General features: G+C 42.9%; 1 protein-coding gene across 7 annotated transcripts in view; it reads left to right on the forward strand.

Annotated features, from left to right (window-relative positions):
• The window catches only part of dctn1b (dynactin 1b), a 49,993-nt gene that overhangs the window by 19,399 nt on the left and 13,636 nt on the right, over nt 1-16,958 (forward strand). For 3 of the 7 annotated variants that reach the window (XM_083792151.1, XM_083792153.1, XM_083792152.1), the window contains 7 exons: nt 9,600-9,770; nt 10,896-10,919; nt 12,368-12,565; nt 12,882-13,086; nt 13,447-13,525; nt 13,767-13,926; nt 15,897-16,001. In XM_083792151.1, the coding sequence (XP_083648277.1) occupies nt 9,600-9,770; nt 10,896-10,919; nt 12,368-12,565; nt 12,882-13,086; nt 13,447-13,525; nt 13,767-13,926; nt 15,897-16,001 (942 nt within the window). Of the gene's footprint in view, nt 1-5,336; nt 6,071-8,770; nt 8,792-9,599; nt 9,771-10,895; nt 10,920-12,367; nt 12,566-12,881; nt 13,087-13,446; nt 13,526-13,766; nt 13,927-15,896; nt 16,002-16,958 lie in introns of those variants that run through there. The other 4 variants (XM_083792156.1, XM_083792155.1, XM_083792157.1 and 1 more) reach the window with 4 other exon arrangements.

Below are 16,958 nucleotides of genomic sequence, written 5' to 3' on the forward strand. Positions count from 1 at the left end.
TATTGCTGTTTATAGTTAAGTGTGAAAGACCTAAGCTCGAATTTATTCTGGCGTTTCGATTTGAATTGATGAGAAGTATATCATTCTGACATTTTCATTTGGGTTATATGCATTTAGTACTGGATTATTTGGCTGCTGTAATTCTGATCCGTAATCATTTGACTATTTTATATTCTCTTAAAAAAGAAAAGAAAATATTTACTAAATTATGTACAGTATATAGAGAGATGAACCCTTATTGATCCCTATGGGGAAATTCAGATGTCGTTGCAAAAGCAGTAAGCATGAAACACAGGATACTGGTAAGAGTAGACAGTAGAGAGATACAACAAAGTTTAAAAATGAAAACAAAGATGGTTTTCTAGTTAAAAAAAAAAAAGTAGTAGAAAAGTAGGTCTCTGCCAGGTCGGTTTCCTACGCAGGGTCTGCAATTTTGGAAGCCACTCATAGCCGAATGGAATGTGAAACTTGATCACATAACCACATAGATAATGTGTACTGATTTGTGTGATTTTTGGACAAAATATACACGAGTAGTAGCAAGTCTGTTTTTAAGAAAAGGTACAATGGCAGAAGGCAGGAATGGGCATTGGCCTATGTAAGGAGTTACATCATGATCCAAGGAATCCAGGGAATTATTATTCTTTTTTTGTATGACCTATGGTTCAAAAGTTATAGGCCAAAACCTGAAGCTGCCTATTATATTGAATATAGTGATTTGTTCCTCCTTTGCCCACTGGGAGTGTGTGTGTGAAAAGTTTGATGCTGATCGGTTCAATAGTGCTGGAGATCACCTGCTCAAAGACAGACGGACACTCACATGGACAGGAGTGAAACCATAGTCTCTGGCCTTCGGCTGTTCGGCCTGGCGAGCCAAAAATTAGGGAAGCAGACTTGAGACCCTATATGTATAATGAAGCATCCGTGCGCACTGTGCATTTTGGAGCCTCAGAGAGGGAGAAACATCTTCAGGCAGCTTATAAATATTCTCCAATAGCCTACCGTTATGTGACTGTCAATATGCCAGTCTCTCTAGCTACAGTAAACCTACAGGATATTTTGCACTCATTGCACACAAGTTTCACAACATTGAGAAGTGTTCAAACTGTTCATTTACATGGGCAGCTACCGTAATTGATCATACTAAACATGTAAAAAACATAGAGGCTGCTGTTATTGGCGTTCAAAATGAGTGCACATTATCGTCTTGCTGGCATTTCTGAGACGGATATCTAACGGAGATCAAACCAACCCCACCACCAGATTAGAGTTGCTGAGTCATGTTGCTGTCTCTGTGGACTCCTGGTTTTCACCTGATACCGTGTGTCCCCCCTCTATCTTACCCTCGTCCCCAGCCAAACCTCTGCTAAAAACAGACAGGATGGCAAAGGGGCCCCTTTGCAATTTTATTGTTCCTAGGATGGCAAAGGTTGACTTATGAATAAGGAATGAGCCAAGTATCCTTATGTTAGGAGTCATCCAGTCACGATCGAAACAAGGCATTCTGGTTCTGAGGGCATGACAGAAACTCTGTGCCATCCGAGTTGCAAACTGAACGGGTGGAAATCAACTATAATCTGTTTATATGCACATAGTACTTATATATTTTCAGTTCAGAATCATTCTCATTTAACATATGTGTTTTGCAAAAATGTAACATTGCAATGTCTTTGTCCGCCATTGAAACTAAACTGAAAGGGAACATGATTGGAGATCTCCAAACACAAGGTCCAAATGAAAAGTAGGTGAGATTGGATTTATTCATAAGTCTTCCCCTGAGATATATATATATATATATATATATATATATATATATATATATATATATATATGAATCTAGGACTTTGTCTGCGAGTTCACATTCTCTGCATCAGCCCATGGAAGCAAATGCTGGAATCTAAAATAAATGTAACCTGACACATTCGGAAATGTGTTGGGTTGAATTTCACACACACACACACACACACACACACACACACACACACACACACACACACACACACACACACACACACACACACACAAGATTGATTTGATTGGTCACCAGTTCTGAACTGTACTGTAACTCCACTGTAATCTGTCATTTGTTTAGGTGCAGTCACCAAAACGAATGACTTGTTTCACGGTGCGAGAATGAACTTGGCTGCAAGTTTTGTAAGAGTTGTGCATAATTTGTCTTCAGAAAGAAGGTTTATTAGAAGATCAATCTTTTTGACAGTTTGTTTGTGGTCTGTCCTCATAAAAGTAAACTTAATAAGAGCAATGAAATGTGTGAAAGAGAGCGAGGCTGAGGGCTAAGCAAGACTGTGTATTGTTAGATATCTGACCTCTGATATCACCAACGGAGAGCACCAACTCACTATAATTCCCATCATGCGCAGCATGCCACTGATAAACTCTGCAACCTTGACCTCTAACATTCACCTTTACACTCCCTCCCTTCCTTCCCTACTTCGATCACGCAGCGAGGAGTGAAGCCCAAAAAGGTGGTGCATGTTTCTCTAACATCGGTACAGTGGCAATGTTATGATCACTGTGGTATCCGTGGCTCTGAATGGCCTATAGCTGCTGCATGGCATCAGGGTCTCGCTATCTCCCATTGACTCATATTTCTTAATTCTTATCAAATGCATTTTCATCCGGCGTGATATTATTCTGTGGTTATGAGAGAGAGACAGGCGATTTTGAAAGAGTGTCCTCACATCTGTGTCACCCATGTGCAACTCCATTATTTCATTTAGTCCCACCATGCTCCTTGCTCTCCTGTGGTTCAAAGCTCTGGCTTATTGTATGTGGCCTCTACTGTACGTCAGTTGCTGCTTCCTACAGTATATGCGCCATGTCGGTAGAAAATGCATTTCACACACAGGCTCAAGCTTACTCCGAGTATATGTTTCAAAATATACAAGAATAGTCCATATCATTTATTTGGAGAAATATCTTGTGGCTTGGACTATTTTGGTCTGGCTACAAATTTGTTTTCTTCCCCCATCCGTCTCCCTCTGTCCACTTAGCTGTTCCAATTAAGCAGAAATGTCACAAGAATATCTTTTTTTATTGCCTAAATTATATTCCCAATATATTTGGGAATTACTTGCAGGTATTATGCTTTTATGAAGTAACTGAACAGATTTCCAGTTCCGCCTTTGTGATGTGAGATATATATATATATATATATATATATACGGTAATGGTCCAGCAGTGGTCGCTTAACATCCTGGAGCTGAGTCATTATGGGTTAGATATCAACCTCCATGGCTGCTGCTGCTGCTGCTGCTGCTGCAGAGAGTCGACTCAGAGAGACTCCATCTGATTATGGATTTGCTGCCAAACTCTGATTTACTCACTCCATGTGATCCGTTTCTCTTGCCCTGTAGTCTGTCTGTAGACCTCCAGGACTTCCAGGTCTTGGAGGCTCTGTCATATGAGCCTGCTCAATGGATGGCTGTGTCTAGTGGATGTTTCATAGTGTTGCACCTCAGAGGGTGTTCGAAAGTGGAAGTTATAAGTGGAAGAAAATTTCCAATTGGAAATGTATGGGATACATTATTGTTTATTTTAAGACACCTGTGAAATCTCAAACACCACGGTAAAATAGTAATTTCTTTGAATTCTTATTAAATGTTTCAACTTTAATCTTCTTGACATTTAATATAGACATTTCAATGCTACTAATATTCACAAACTGTGCAAATAAACGTTGGTAATAAAACTAATAAAAGTAAATTAACTTTGAGCCATTCAGAATGTTTGTAGTGTTTAACTAGGTGATGATTAGTATTTTATCACATCATCACTCTGCGGCTATCCCTTTAGTTTAGGCATTCAGCACTGCTCTGTTTATTACACTATATATATATATATACATATTATATACACACACACTCACACACACCGCTCCATAGAAAGTGCTTTATGTTGTCCAAACATTTGAAATATATTCAGCTGCTGCCGGTTTGCCAATAATGCAAGCTGCCTTCATTATGTTGTGCTGTGCTGGTGCTGTTGGGGCAGAAATTCTATCTCTCCTTTGTTATGTTGCTGCAGCCGGGCTGAGGACCAATGCCCTTACAGTCAGTGAATCACATCTGTCAATGCTGCTCTAGCAGGAACTTGAAACCTCTCTACATCTCGTCATCCCACTCCACTCCAGTCCCATCTCTCTCTCTCTCTCTCTCTCTCTCTCTCCCCCTCCCCCCAACCCTTCATACCCTGCCCTTCCTGTGATGCAACACTTAGAGCTATTGTGAATTTGGGAAGAAGGAAAGATCGATGAAGATGGATGAAGAGACAGTGATAGTGCGAATGAGATGCTGCTTGTTTTGGTTTAACTTTATCTGCCCGGTGTTATTAACAGACAAATGCTCTATGATTTATACAAACTTTCACTCCCCTCATGTTCTTAATTGACAATGTACTGTAATTGACATCTCTCCGTATCCACGGTACTTTGGGTGTAAAGCTCACAGTTTAGCAGTAGTGTCCCAGAGTGGAATTAATCCTCCTCTCTTCTCACCATGCTGTCATTACTGGCTAGGAGATTAGTGGGAGCTGAGGTAGCTATTACTGATAGGAAATAAAAAAACTCTTGGGTTTAGCATAACCACTTAGACAGGAATTATCCCAATAATCAGGTTTGGAACTGATAAAACTGCTTTATCATTCCTCTCTTACTCTTTTATTAAAAATGACTATTTATTGAAGTCTAGAAGAACATTTCCAAGGAACTCGAGAACGAATAAAAAATGTTATTATTTATTATCTTATTTTTGGTTTGGAAAAGTGATAACCTGCACCATTTCGTGTGTGTGCGTACGTGTGCGTGCATGCACGCGAGTTCCTTTGTCTGAGAATGGCAGACCAGAGTTTGTCGAAGGAGTGTTGTTGGCAATAACAATGTGAACATAAACTATTAAACTTGTGTTTCAATGTCAACGCACAGCAGCAGCATCCATGCTCATCATGTAACAACTTAGATGTCAGAGCAGCCTCCTTGTTTCTGTATGTCATTCTAATAAGTCCATTGGAAGAAACCAGGACAGTTGCTAGGATACAGAGAAGGCTTGCATCAGTGTTGTCACCCCGACCCCTCCACCACCGCCCCGCCACCCCGACTCATTGCCCCTCCTTTGTTTTTTCCTTCCACATCCTCTCCCCTCCCTCTCTCCTCTACCCTCGCTCCCTTTTCTTTTTCCATCCTATTCTCCTGCCATTCTTTTGCTGTTACACCCCCCCCCCCCTCCCCTTTCTCTCGTTTGTCCCCATACATACACTCACAGGCACACTCACACACACTAGGGATGATGGGGAAGAGTGTACGTGGTTGCGGGTGAGGTAATGCTGGACTAGGGAATTGACTAGGCTGGGAAAATCACAGTGAGCAGTGACGGAGAGAGAGGGAGACGGAAGGAGACAGAGGAGAGGGGAGTGAGCGAGAGAACAGGGAAGAGGGGAGGTGTAAACTGAACGGCGGCTCATCAGAAACCGTGTGTCAGCGAGATGCCTGCATCCTAACAGGGGTGTCAGAGAGAGCGAGAGAGAGAGAGAGGGGCAATCGACCTGAGGACAGTGTTCGCTTCGGCTCACCACTGCCGCTTGACACCGCTCACGTTATGACAAGAGAGGCTGCTTCACTGGCAAGCCAGCTGAAAGGACATAGAGGAGGACGGGGTGGACTGTAGCAGGAGGGAGGAACCGAGTGAGAGGGAAGCCGCGGCCATTTGCACTGCTGCAGCTTCCGAGTCTGAGAGGAACAGAGTGGCTGGAGCCAGTCTGCTATCTTGTCTGTCTGTGTCTGTCCGCCTGCCTGCCTCACTGGCTGCATCTTTGGAGCTCATCCATCCGTCTGTCTGTCTGTCTGCCTTAAACGCACCTTGGCTGCAGTTCTCTTACTGTGTGTCTACCTCTTGGTGACTGTGTGATTCTCTGTGACGCTGTGACCGTGTGTGTATGTGTGTGTGTGTTTCTCTGTGACGCTGTGACTGTGTGTGTGTGTGTGTGTGTGTGTGTGTGTGTGTGTGTGTCTTCTTCAATTGCAAATATGATGAGACAGACTCCTGCTCCCCGGAAGGTACACAACACAATCTGATGTCTCTGTGTCTGTGGGGATATGGTTGTTGTTATGTCATCCATTAGCGTAGTGACCGTAGTCATTACTTCCTGGTACAGCTGCTACTGTAACGGATCATATCCAGAAGTTTTAATCCATGCTTCTTCATTGGGTCATGTGTGTGTGTGTGTGTGTGTGTGTGTGTGTGTGTGTGTGTGTGTGAGGGGGGTGAGTATTTGAAGTTTCTGGTGCTGAATATAGAAGTTGAATTGGAGTAGAAATCTTCATTCATACATGCAGTGTCTTTCTTGTCATGTCACTCTCAGTTTTTCCGGCTGTTCATTTTAAAGTCCCTTTTGTAGGCCTGTCATAATTATTACAGAATCGCCTGATGACACTTATTTTAGCTATTCTCAATTTTCGCATAATCATTAGAATGCTTTCCATTATAAAAATGGCATGGTGAAATGAACAGAACTGTCATTTTCCATCGTTATTTCCACATTTTCTCTTTTAACCACTTTCAACCTGCCATCTGTATCTTGGGCATATAGGGAACATTTTTTACCAACGTTTAATACATTTTCAAAATATTTAAAAGATACCAAAAATAGCAGATATACAAGCTCACAACACGCTGTGATGCATTATGAGCTTGCCTTGCAGATGTGCTATTTCCTATATTTTTATTTTGAAAGTATAAAATGACTAATTATATGGCCTGGGCTAAAGTTATTTGCCATAGCTGCCCTGTGCAATCTTTGTTTATATGTTCTTTCTAATGTTCAATGCCAAAAACACAATTAAATCATTAATCGCAACTGTATGACGAATAATTAATCGTCAACAAAATTGTAATGATTGTGACAGCCCTATGTAGATGTAGTTGATACTCTCCCATCTGTCCACAACAGTTATCTATTGGAACAGTATCTTTTAATGAACATAACAGGCTGTGTGTTATTCTGATTTTATTATTTGTTATATGACGGTGATGCTCAATGAAAATATGTTTCTTGGAAAGTGACACGGTTGCACAGCGAAGCATAAATTAACCACATGATCCGTAGCGTCCCTATCCTGGGGGCGAACAGTCACCAAAACTAGCCGATCTACAAGCTCACAGTGGTTCACAACACGTTGTGAGCTTGTAGATCGCCTATTTTCAGCAAAGGGATTTTGTGTAGAGGAAAATACTAGCAGACCTTGTATAGAGCCCTGGGGAACACCTGTCAACTTAGTATACAGGGTGTAAGTGGTTAAAGTATATGACTCATACGGCCTCATTGAAGCTTTGAAAGCTTTATCGTGCAGAAGTCTCACCATTGACATACTGTATGATGAGTGCTGTTCTGACAGTTACACCTTGATGTTGTGTTCAGGAGGTCAGTGGCTTTTAGTCGTCAGGGAGAATCGATTTCAACTTGTGGGTGCAGTTGATAAGCGATAAATGTTCCTGCTGTTATTACAGTACAGTACAGTGTGTCCTGTTCACAGTAGCATACCATCATGGCTAGGTTGTCTGCTCTTATTTGGCACAGCTGCTACCTCTGTGGCTAATTTCTTTTGAATGGTCCAACACTAATCCAATAAACCGAGCCCAATAGCTAGGGCGCCCAGTCTGAGAAGAATGAGAATGCCAGGAGGTGTATAATGAAAGAAATATAAGCTAATTTTACAGGGTCAAGTGAGAGGCAGTAAGGATGTACCACATGAGTCAAATAGAATTAGCAAATAATTATATTTGTTGTAATCTGCTCATAACACCAGAGGGGTGGGGTTTCCTGCATTAATTCAAAATCATTCACAAAATATCATCAAAATAGTTTTTTTCTGTTCTTTTTTTTCTTCTTACAAATCCCTTTCTGGCACTCAGTAGATTAACACAAATATTTATTTGCATATATGCTGTTTCACTCAAATCTGACATGCACACTTAAGAAATTAGATTATAGCTGAGCATGAATGTTCCCCCGCCGACAATCTAGTAAACCCTCATATCTAGGCCACTTATAGCATGCTGCATGCCTGAACCCAATGACTTACCAAGATAATGAGCCACTGCATTCAGCGCTTCTCAATAAGCAAGCCAGTAGAAAAGAGCAGAACTGGCCACGTGTGAAGCAGATCCACCCTGTCCTGTGAGACACAATGCATTCATTTAGGCCAGTCGGTGGCGGTACCAGTCACTGTGTTGAGGTAGCGGTCACATGGCCAGGGGACAAGGGACAGAGCCCCTAGAGACTCGCTAGAGTAAGTGAGATAGAGCTCCATGGGAGCGAGGAAAACAACAGCGTAGGTAGGGCCCATATGGCTAGTGTTAATCTGATCCTGAAAATGGGAGTCTAGAGCACTCGGAGGGACATGGTTCTTTTCTTTAGAGAAAGTACAGTACATACAGCATAGATATTTAGGAGTTACAGTGAATTGCTGTGGAAGGCACATACATTTGCAATGCATTTTGGGGTAATTCATTTGTATTTAAGAAAGCAGGCCTGTTTACAGAGGTTTAAGCTTAAATTATACTTCATCATACGCCAACGCCAAAACGGTTATTTTGTGGGCGAGCAACACCATCGCTTTAGAGTCCCACTAGAGAATCCATCAATGTGTGCTGATATGAAGTTTGGCTTGTATTTCTAACCCTGCCTGTTGTGTGTTTCCTCTCCTTTGCTCGTTCCTCTCTCCTTTCCTCTCCTCTTCTCCCTCCCTCTTCTTCAGACCACGGCCAGAAGGCCCAAGGTGAGGCCAGTCTTGTTCAGAATCTGGTGACAGATTGCTTTTGCTTTGTTTATCCGTGGCTCATTTATTTATATTTGTATTTGTATTTTTTTGTGTGTGCGTGCGTGCGTGCCGCCCGTGATTATATCAAAATACAAACCAGACCCGCCGCACCTGTCAAATAATGAACCAGGTGTCTGCACGTTACCAGAAACGGGTAGAAACAGTGCTCTCTGATGGTCACAATAAAGTGTTACCCCCCTCACACACATACGTTTAGTTCATTACCGCCCATCCCCATAAACTTATAAAAGTATATTTTTCACCCGTCCCTGTGACATACTAGTGTTATGTCCAGGGGGTGTACTTGTACATCATGTCCAGGGGGTGTACTTGTACATCAAGCTGCCTCACGCTACAGAAACTGGAGATAGGCTCCTGACCTATGGGCCTCATGGCTCGACAAGGCTTACTTACTCTCACCCGTCAGACGCCGACCAGTTGCAAGATTCTGAGCTACAGTAGTGGATTATTCAACAACAAAAGTATACTTCAGTCTTTCCAGTTATACACTGTTCATGCTGATTTTGTTGTTGCTGTTGGTTTTTGCTTTTGCCTCATGTTTTTCAATGACAATTTTGACAGTTGCAGCGTCATAATCTTTGCTTCCTGTGTTGTTTGTTCTTGGTTTTCCATTGCAAAACATTCTGTTTTGTTCTCCAGAAATCACATCATTTTCGGATCAATGGGCGCTTTTTCGTCTTCATTCCCATTTCCATATCCATGTCCAGTTGTTCTTTACTCACTGTCTTCTTCGGTCGTCCCCCAGCAACCCAGCCGGCCGGCGGGCAGTAAGGGCGCTCCCTCCGGGTCTGCGTCTGCCTCTGCAGGTGAGATGAGCAGCAGTGAGCCCAGCACTCCGGCCCAGACCCCGCTGGCTGCCCCCGTCATCCCCACCCTCCACTCTCCAGGAGTCCCTCCACCACCGCTCCCCAGCAAGGTCAGCAGAACCTTTAGCCTTGCCCTTTGTTCTATTCTGGGAATAGATATACACGAGTGAAATGTAATGTTAAAAAATGCCCCTTAAATAAGAGTAGTAACAAGAGTAATGGTAACTGTTACCCCATGTATTTAAAAAAAACTACACTGTAGGGGAGTGTGTGTGTGTGGGGGGGCTGCTTAAAGCAAACGTTGGAGTGGCTAGCGCCCCTCAAAAACAACCCCAAAGAGCGCAAGTAAACCTGTGATGTAATTTATACACTAATGACGTGAAAACAAATGTAATATCTTCCACTACTAGGACAGATGGTCAATCAAAGCTCTCTGCTCTTGGCCCAGGCCGTAGCGTAACGGTCTGGGCACCGGACTGGTGATCCAGTCGCGGTGTGCCGCGGGTTCGACTCCCGGACCCGACACGGCCTTTACCGCATGTCATCCCCCCATCTCTCTCCCGTTTCCTGTCAGCCTACTATCTGTCCCTTAAAAAATCAATAAAAGGCGTAAGCCGCAAAAAAATATCTTAAAAAAAAAAAAAAGCTCTCTGCTCTTTTACAGAACACTCCTGGTCATGCTTACGCGTTACACACTGACACACGTGGATGTACACAGTAGAGTACACAACACAATCACACAAGGGTGGTTTAATATTGTTGTCCACTTAGTAGTGCCACTGTAGCAATTGGAGGTCTGAAGCAGAGCAGTGCTGTAACACTGCCATGGGCTCTCTGAATTTACAACAAGAACATTAGATTGCTTACCTGTCCTAGAATGACCCTCCAATAAGTGCAATGGATTTAAGACTATAATTAAACCATTAAGGGGTTATGATTGCAACTTTGAAAGCCGTCCAATTAGGCAAAAGTCCAAAGGATAGCATTATCACACACAGATCATTTTGATGATAAAAACATGCAGCCTTTTGTTATGGAACGATTTAAAAGGATAAACAAAATTAAGCTACAGTTTTCCGATGTAATATAGTGTATGATATTATATTTCACTGACTAGGAATTGTAGGAAATAGAAATGCCATTTATTTTCACTGTTAATCATAGATACATGTAAAGTGCCATCCCGTGTTAGACTTGATCCATGTGATAATGAAGTTCACCTGTTTCTTTCTCAGGAGGCTGTTGCTATGGAAACACAGGTGCACTGGTGTGATGTGGTTACGCTTGGTTTTGAAGTGTTGCTGTTTTTTCACACTTAACATTCGACACTGACAAGTGTGTGTGTGTGTGTGTGTGTGTGTGTGTGTGTGTGGGTGTGTGGCTGTGTGGGTGTGTGGGTGTGTGTGTTTGGCGCGCTTACACCCATGTGTGAGTTTGTGTGCATGTGTTTTTAATGCATGCACTGTTAATGGAAAAGGAAAATATATGCACTCCTTTCGGTTAAAAAACGAGTCAGTGTGCGGTTTGAAATGGTACCTAAATTAGTTGCTGGGGTGCCAGTCCCAATCTGTTGGAAACCGTAGGTCGGTACAATATAGAGTGCCGAAGTCCTGACGTCACTCGCTCATCCCCTGGTTCACGTCCTAAGTCCTGACGTCACTCGCTCATCCCCTGGTTCACGTCCTAAGTCCTGACGTCACTCGCTCATCCCCTGGTTCACGTCCTAAGTCCTGACGTCACTCACTCATCCCCTGGTTCACGGAAGTCCTGACTTCACTCGCTCATCCCCTGGTTCACGGAAGTAGTCTCTTTGGAGAATAACATTGGCTCATGTTAAAATCGTCTCATATAAGCATTGTGGTCCAAACACAGTTCTAATATGAGGCGATCTAAAATCCCCCTATGGGGATTACAATGCAAATAAAAAGTACTCTACCGATATTGACGTCAGACTTTGGTGCTCTTTAGTATTAATATAATATGTACATTGAACTATAGGAAACCAAGTAAACAATATACCTAGCATCTTTCTAAATAACTAGATTACATTTTACCGTATGGTCAAGAAATAACAAGCCTAAATAACAAGCATGGCCATGGTAAATCGTCATATAACTTAATATGAATTTAGATATTCAAGTTTATCTTGACCTTTCATCACATCTGTCCACCTTTCTGTCCCTTTGTCTCTGCGGTCCGTTCTACTTTCTCTCATCGATCTAAATCTGTGGTTTTCAATCCTTTTCATATCAAGGCTATTATTTATTCGCCATCTGAGCCACAGACCACCATTTGATGAGGTTTAGCCTCCCAGACCCAAAACTAAGGGATATTTTGTGATCGTTAGATAGTTCCTAGGACGTCTGTGGATGTCTTGGGCACAAATTTTGTTAAGGTGTTTCCACAATTCCATGCTGTATTGATGTTGGTACCAGAGGAGAGATAACAGGTGTTATCTTTCATTTTACATTCTTAAGAGTTAAAGATCTATAAGGGTCCATTTGGTTACAAACTCTACATCATTTAGCTGGGGACCACCTGGAACACCTTCAAGGACCACTGGTTAAGAGTTAAAGATCTATAAGGGTCCATTTGGTTACAAAGTTTACATAATTTAGCTGGGGACCACCTGGAACACCTTCAAGGACCACTGATCCAAATGTCTGTTGTTCTTTCTCTCCATCTCCCTCCTTCTCTCCGAGTCCAGGAGGAGGAGGCTCTGCGAGGCCAGGTCAAGGACCTGGAGGAGAAGCTGGAGACGCTGAAGATGAAGCGCACGGAGGACAAGGCCAAGCTGAAGGAGCTGGAGAAGCACAAGATCCAACTGGAGCAGCTTCAGGAGTGGAAGACCAAGATGCAGGAGCAGCAGGCCGAGCTGCAGAAACAACTCAAAGAGGCTAAGAGGGTAATGACGATGAATGGATGGAAGGGTGGTGGAGGGCTGAGTGGATTGATTGATGGATGGACAGTTTCCGTTCACCTCCAGATAGGATTGCATCCAGGTCACTGATGTGCTTCATAGTCCATTTCTTTCAAGTTTGTCATAGAGTGTCATAGAGTGATTTACGGTACAGTGACCGTTTTCGCACTGCCATAGGACACCCCAGCCCCCAGGTCCAGAGTATGACATAAGAGCAAAATGGCCACTATAATATGAATATTATGAAGATGGTTAATTCCTGACTATGCACCGTCCTAAACGATCATCCGTGCCTTCACAGGAAGCTAAAGAAGCGCTGGAGGCCAAGGAGCATTACATGGAGGAGATGGCAGACACCGCAGACGCCATCGAGATGGCGACGCTGGACAAGGAGATGGCCGAGGAGAGGGCAGAGTCACTGCAGCAGGAGGCCGACAGCCTCAAGGAGAAGGTGGACGAGCTGACGATGGACCTGGAGATCCTCAAACACGAGATCGAGGAGAAAGGTTCGAATATGAAGGCTCCGAGATGGAGGAGTTTAACATTTTGTCACTGGGAACTCGGATTCATATTTTGGAGACGCATAGCCAAAAAGCAATGATAGATTTTAAGGAGCAAGTCGGAGCAAGTGAAGCTTTCAGTGGCATTGCTGCTGATGTGGTAAAACTGCACACCGTAGCTGCGGTTTTGGTGTTTGGTGTGCTTATTCAAAGATTTATTAGAAAAGCATACCGGTATGCAAAGCACTAAATGCTTCCTTTGACATTGCAGTATACGTATTGGTTTTGATTTTAAAAAGAAGAAAAAAAGCAACATCTCCTCTTCCACATGAAGAAAACCAAGTAATATTTCTGGTTTCTACTCAGGTTCAGATGGCGCTGCCTCCAGCTACCATGTCAAACAGTTGGAGGAACAGAATGGCAGACTGAAGGAGGCACTGGTCAGGTACATATTCTATTTGTTAGATACCCTCATCATTTTCATACATTTTCAAAGCCCAATTTTCATTTCATAAAGAAGCCCACTTGTTTTATGTAGGTAGGTGTCCACTTCATTTACTTAGGTGTTCCTTTGTGGAATGTAGAAATATCTGTCTACTCCATGCAGACATGAATCGTCAAATTGTGTGTGTGTGTGTGTGTGTGTGTGTGTGTGTGTGTGTGTCTGTGTCTGTGTCTGTGGTCAGGATGCGTGACTTGTCCTCGTCAGAGAAGCAGGAACATCTGAAGTTACAGAAGCAGACAGAGAAGAAGAGTGTGGAATTGGATACCCTGAGGGCCCAGAAAGAGAAACTGCAGGAGGAGATGAAGATGGCTGAGAGGACCATTGATGAGCTCAAAGAACAGGTCAGGAACTTCCTGCTAGCTGATGTCATAGCAGAATCAGAACTAGAACTGCACTCTGTCGAGTGCCTACTTGCTTGTTGCACACTTTGCGCAAGCAGCAAATGACGTAATGACTACTTGTGCCTGATACGGCAGTGGTATCAGGCACCAGTAGTCATTACGTCATTTGCTGGGATCGAATATAGGGTTGGGGACATTGCGGATCCGGAGCCGGTTCCATTGTTTTTTTATTAACGGTTCCCCAAACGGATCTCATCAGTTGTCATTTAGCTCCGCTGTGTCTGTGTATGCATGCAAGCAGAGCCTGGGGTGACGTCACCCCACCTACATGAGTGAGTGGGGTCGGGGAGGATACGCCCACTGTTCTGTGCATTCAGCGACCGCTGTGGAGCGAGTGGGACAGTATGTCGCCAAAGTGTGGTTAACGGAGAGGGAAATGACTGAGGCTGAGCACGCAAAGTGCAATAAATGCGATAGTTGCCAACAAAGGTTGTTGCAACTTGTACCACGTCCACATTGAGGAAACATCTCAAAATCAATATGCCTACACATCGCATTTGTGAGCCATGCGGAAAGCCGTGCCCGCTCTCCCTGCAGCTCCACCACAGCCGCCGGGGGACGATCTGATGTGAGGCTGGTTTACTTTCCCCAGGCTAGTAACGTAATGGAAAATAAAAACTACTAACGTCTACAGAGCTTTTCATTAGGCGTATTGTACAACTGTATTTTATGAATCACGTTAACTATAGAGCCAAATCAATTTGTCTGCACTTACTTTTACAACTTATAAGCAACTTATAAGCAATAAGCAGGCTCTAAATTAATCACGTGGCGGTTGAGAGCCCAGCGTTTAGGTGCATATACCTCCATAGATTGATTACTTTATAAACAATTTGCAGAAAAAAGCACAGGAACGTAGCCTACAGTTCAATACAAGGTCTGCTTGAGGATTTTATAATCCAAGAAAGCACTATGGCTTGTTTCCATTAGGGTAAGGGGTCCTTCATATTAAATTAATTTGAACATTAAAGACATTTGTCACTACAACAATATCATTATTGTGTACTGTATATTTATACAGTACAAATTGCAACAATGATATTGTTGTGGTGGCTAGCTGCTGCTGCTGCTGCTGCTGCTGCTGCTGCTGCTGCTGCTGCTGCTGCTGCTGCTGCTGCTGCTGCTGGTGGAGTTTAAATAATAGTGCCACCTCATAATTGTAAAGTGCATTTTCAATAATTTAATTAATGAATTTGTGTTTATTGTACTTTAGTTAGTTATAATATAAGCATAATCTATGCCAGAAAAAAGGGGAAATAAATAATATTAGGATCCGTTAAGGGAACCGTTAGGAACCGGAACCGTTAAGAGGGATCCGGGAAGGATCCGGAACCATTAAAATCCTAACGAATCCCAACGCTAATCGAATATCGTCCTCGGCTACTAGTACTACTAATAATAATAATACCTGGGACTTATATAGCGCTTTTCTAATATCCAAAGACACTTTACATGTGTGGTGGCCGCCGGGGAACGTGAGAAAAAGACAACTTTATTTTTAAAATAAGAGTAAAACCAATAAGAACAGTACATGTAACAGGTTAAAAACACATCAGCTCTGGAATTCTATTCTGAACAGGTGGGTTTTCAGTGCGGTTTTGAAGGTGGGGAGTGAGGGGGCATCCCGGATCTGTTTAGGGAGGGCATTCCAGAGGGTAGGGGCGGCCACGGAGAAGGCCCTGTCGCCCCAGGCGTGTGGTGTGTAATTACTTGCGCGCTCTGCTTGCGCAAGTAATTAGTTCATGTTTACCTTACTTGAAACTGAGTGGAATGTGGAATGTGGTGGTGGTGATGGTGATGGTGGTGGTGGTGGTGATGATGTTGAAGATGGTGATGGTTTTGATGCTGATGATGCAGCTGTGGATGGTGAAGATGATAGTCATGATGATGATGTATGTTCTGTATGCCAGGTGGACGCGGCGCTGGGGGCAGAGGAGATGGTGGAGACTCTGACAGAAAGGAACCTGGACCTGGAGGAGAAGGTCAGGGAGGCGAGAGAGACTGTTGTTGACCTGGTGAGTAAAGATCTCCAGTAGTAATCCTATGTACAGATTGTGGAGATTGACATGATCCAATTGGCTCATGTCATGCTACTGTCAATGTTATTCGACGCTGTTTTTATCTCTCAACATAACAAGTTCTTAGCTCGTACTGTTTGACAGTCCGTTCTGAGCAAATGTCAAAGATTTCATGGCTGTAGAAAAGTCAACAAAAATATGTAATGTAGGAAGGTGTTGATGTCTCTTGATTCACCTACAATCCAACGCAATGAGTTCCCAAACCTTTCCATGCCAAGGACCCCCAAATAGCCTGTGGTCTCCCTATTGTGAAATACTGTAGGTTAAGAAATAATAATAATTAGCCAATCTATCTACAAGCTCAAAATGCGTCACTATTTTGGAGGGACGCCATGTTGAAATTGGTTAAACTGGCACATTAATCTTAAGAATTTAATTAGATTCTCACCTTTCCCCTGGAGCGTGTGCAGTGTGCGGAGGGTGTGCCACTTTTAAAGCATTTTTTAAACTATACATGGAGGATGATTGTGCACCTCACTAAGGTGTCCTCTGTGTACCTTATTTAAAAGTGAGTCATTTCATTGTTTATACTGTTTAGGCCAAGGTCAACAATATGTGCTGCCCTCTGGCGTTTGTGTCACTGCCTTCATTATTGAATTATTTTAAATGAATTCAAGCATTTCTCTGTGATTGACTGATCCTGCTTGGCACAAAGGTGACGAATCGATAATATAAAACTGATCTATATTCCATTCATAGCAGACAAAGGCAATCCTTCAAGGTAACAAAAAATGTATAATGAAAACTTGAACAAGGCTATCAATGCCTAATTGGTCGAGTGACACTTTTGAGTGGCTACAGCTACAACTGTTTTGTATAAACTGTACACACGGTAACAGTGTTTATAGACCTGTAACATCTGTTGCTTCCTTGATATGACTAATAATCAATCCA

Source organism: Protomyctophum parallelum (genome assembly GCF_964188405.1).
Source record: "Protomyctophum parallelum genome assembly, chromosome: 20".
NCBI lineage: Eukaryota > Metazoa > Chordata > Actinopteri > Myctophiformes > Myctophidae > Protomyctophum > Protomyctophum parallelum.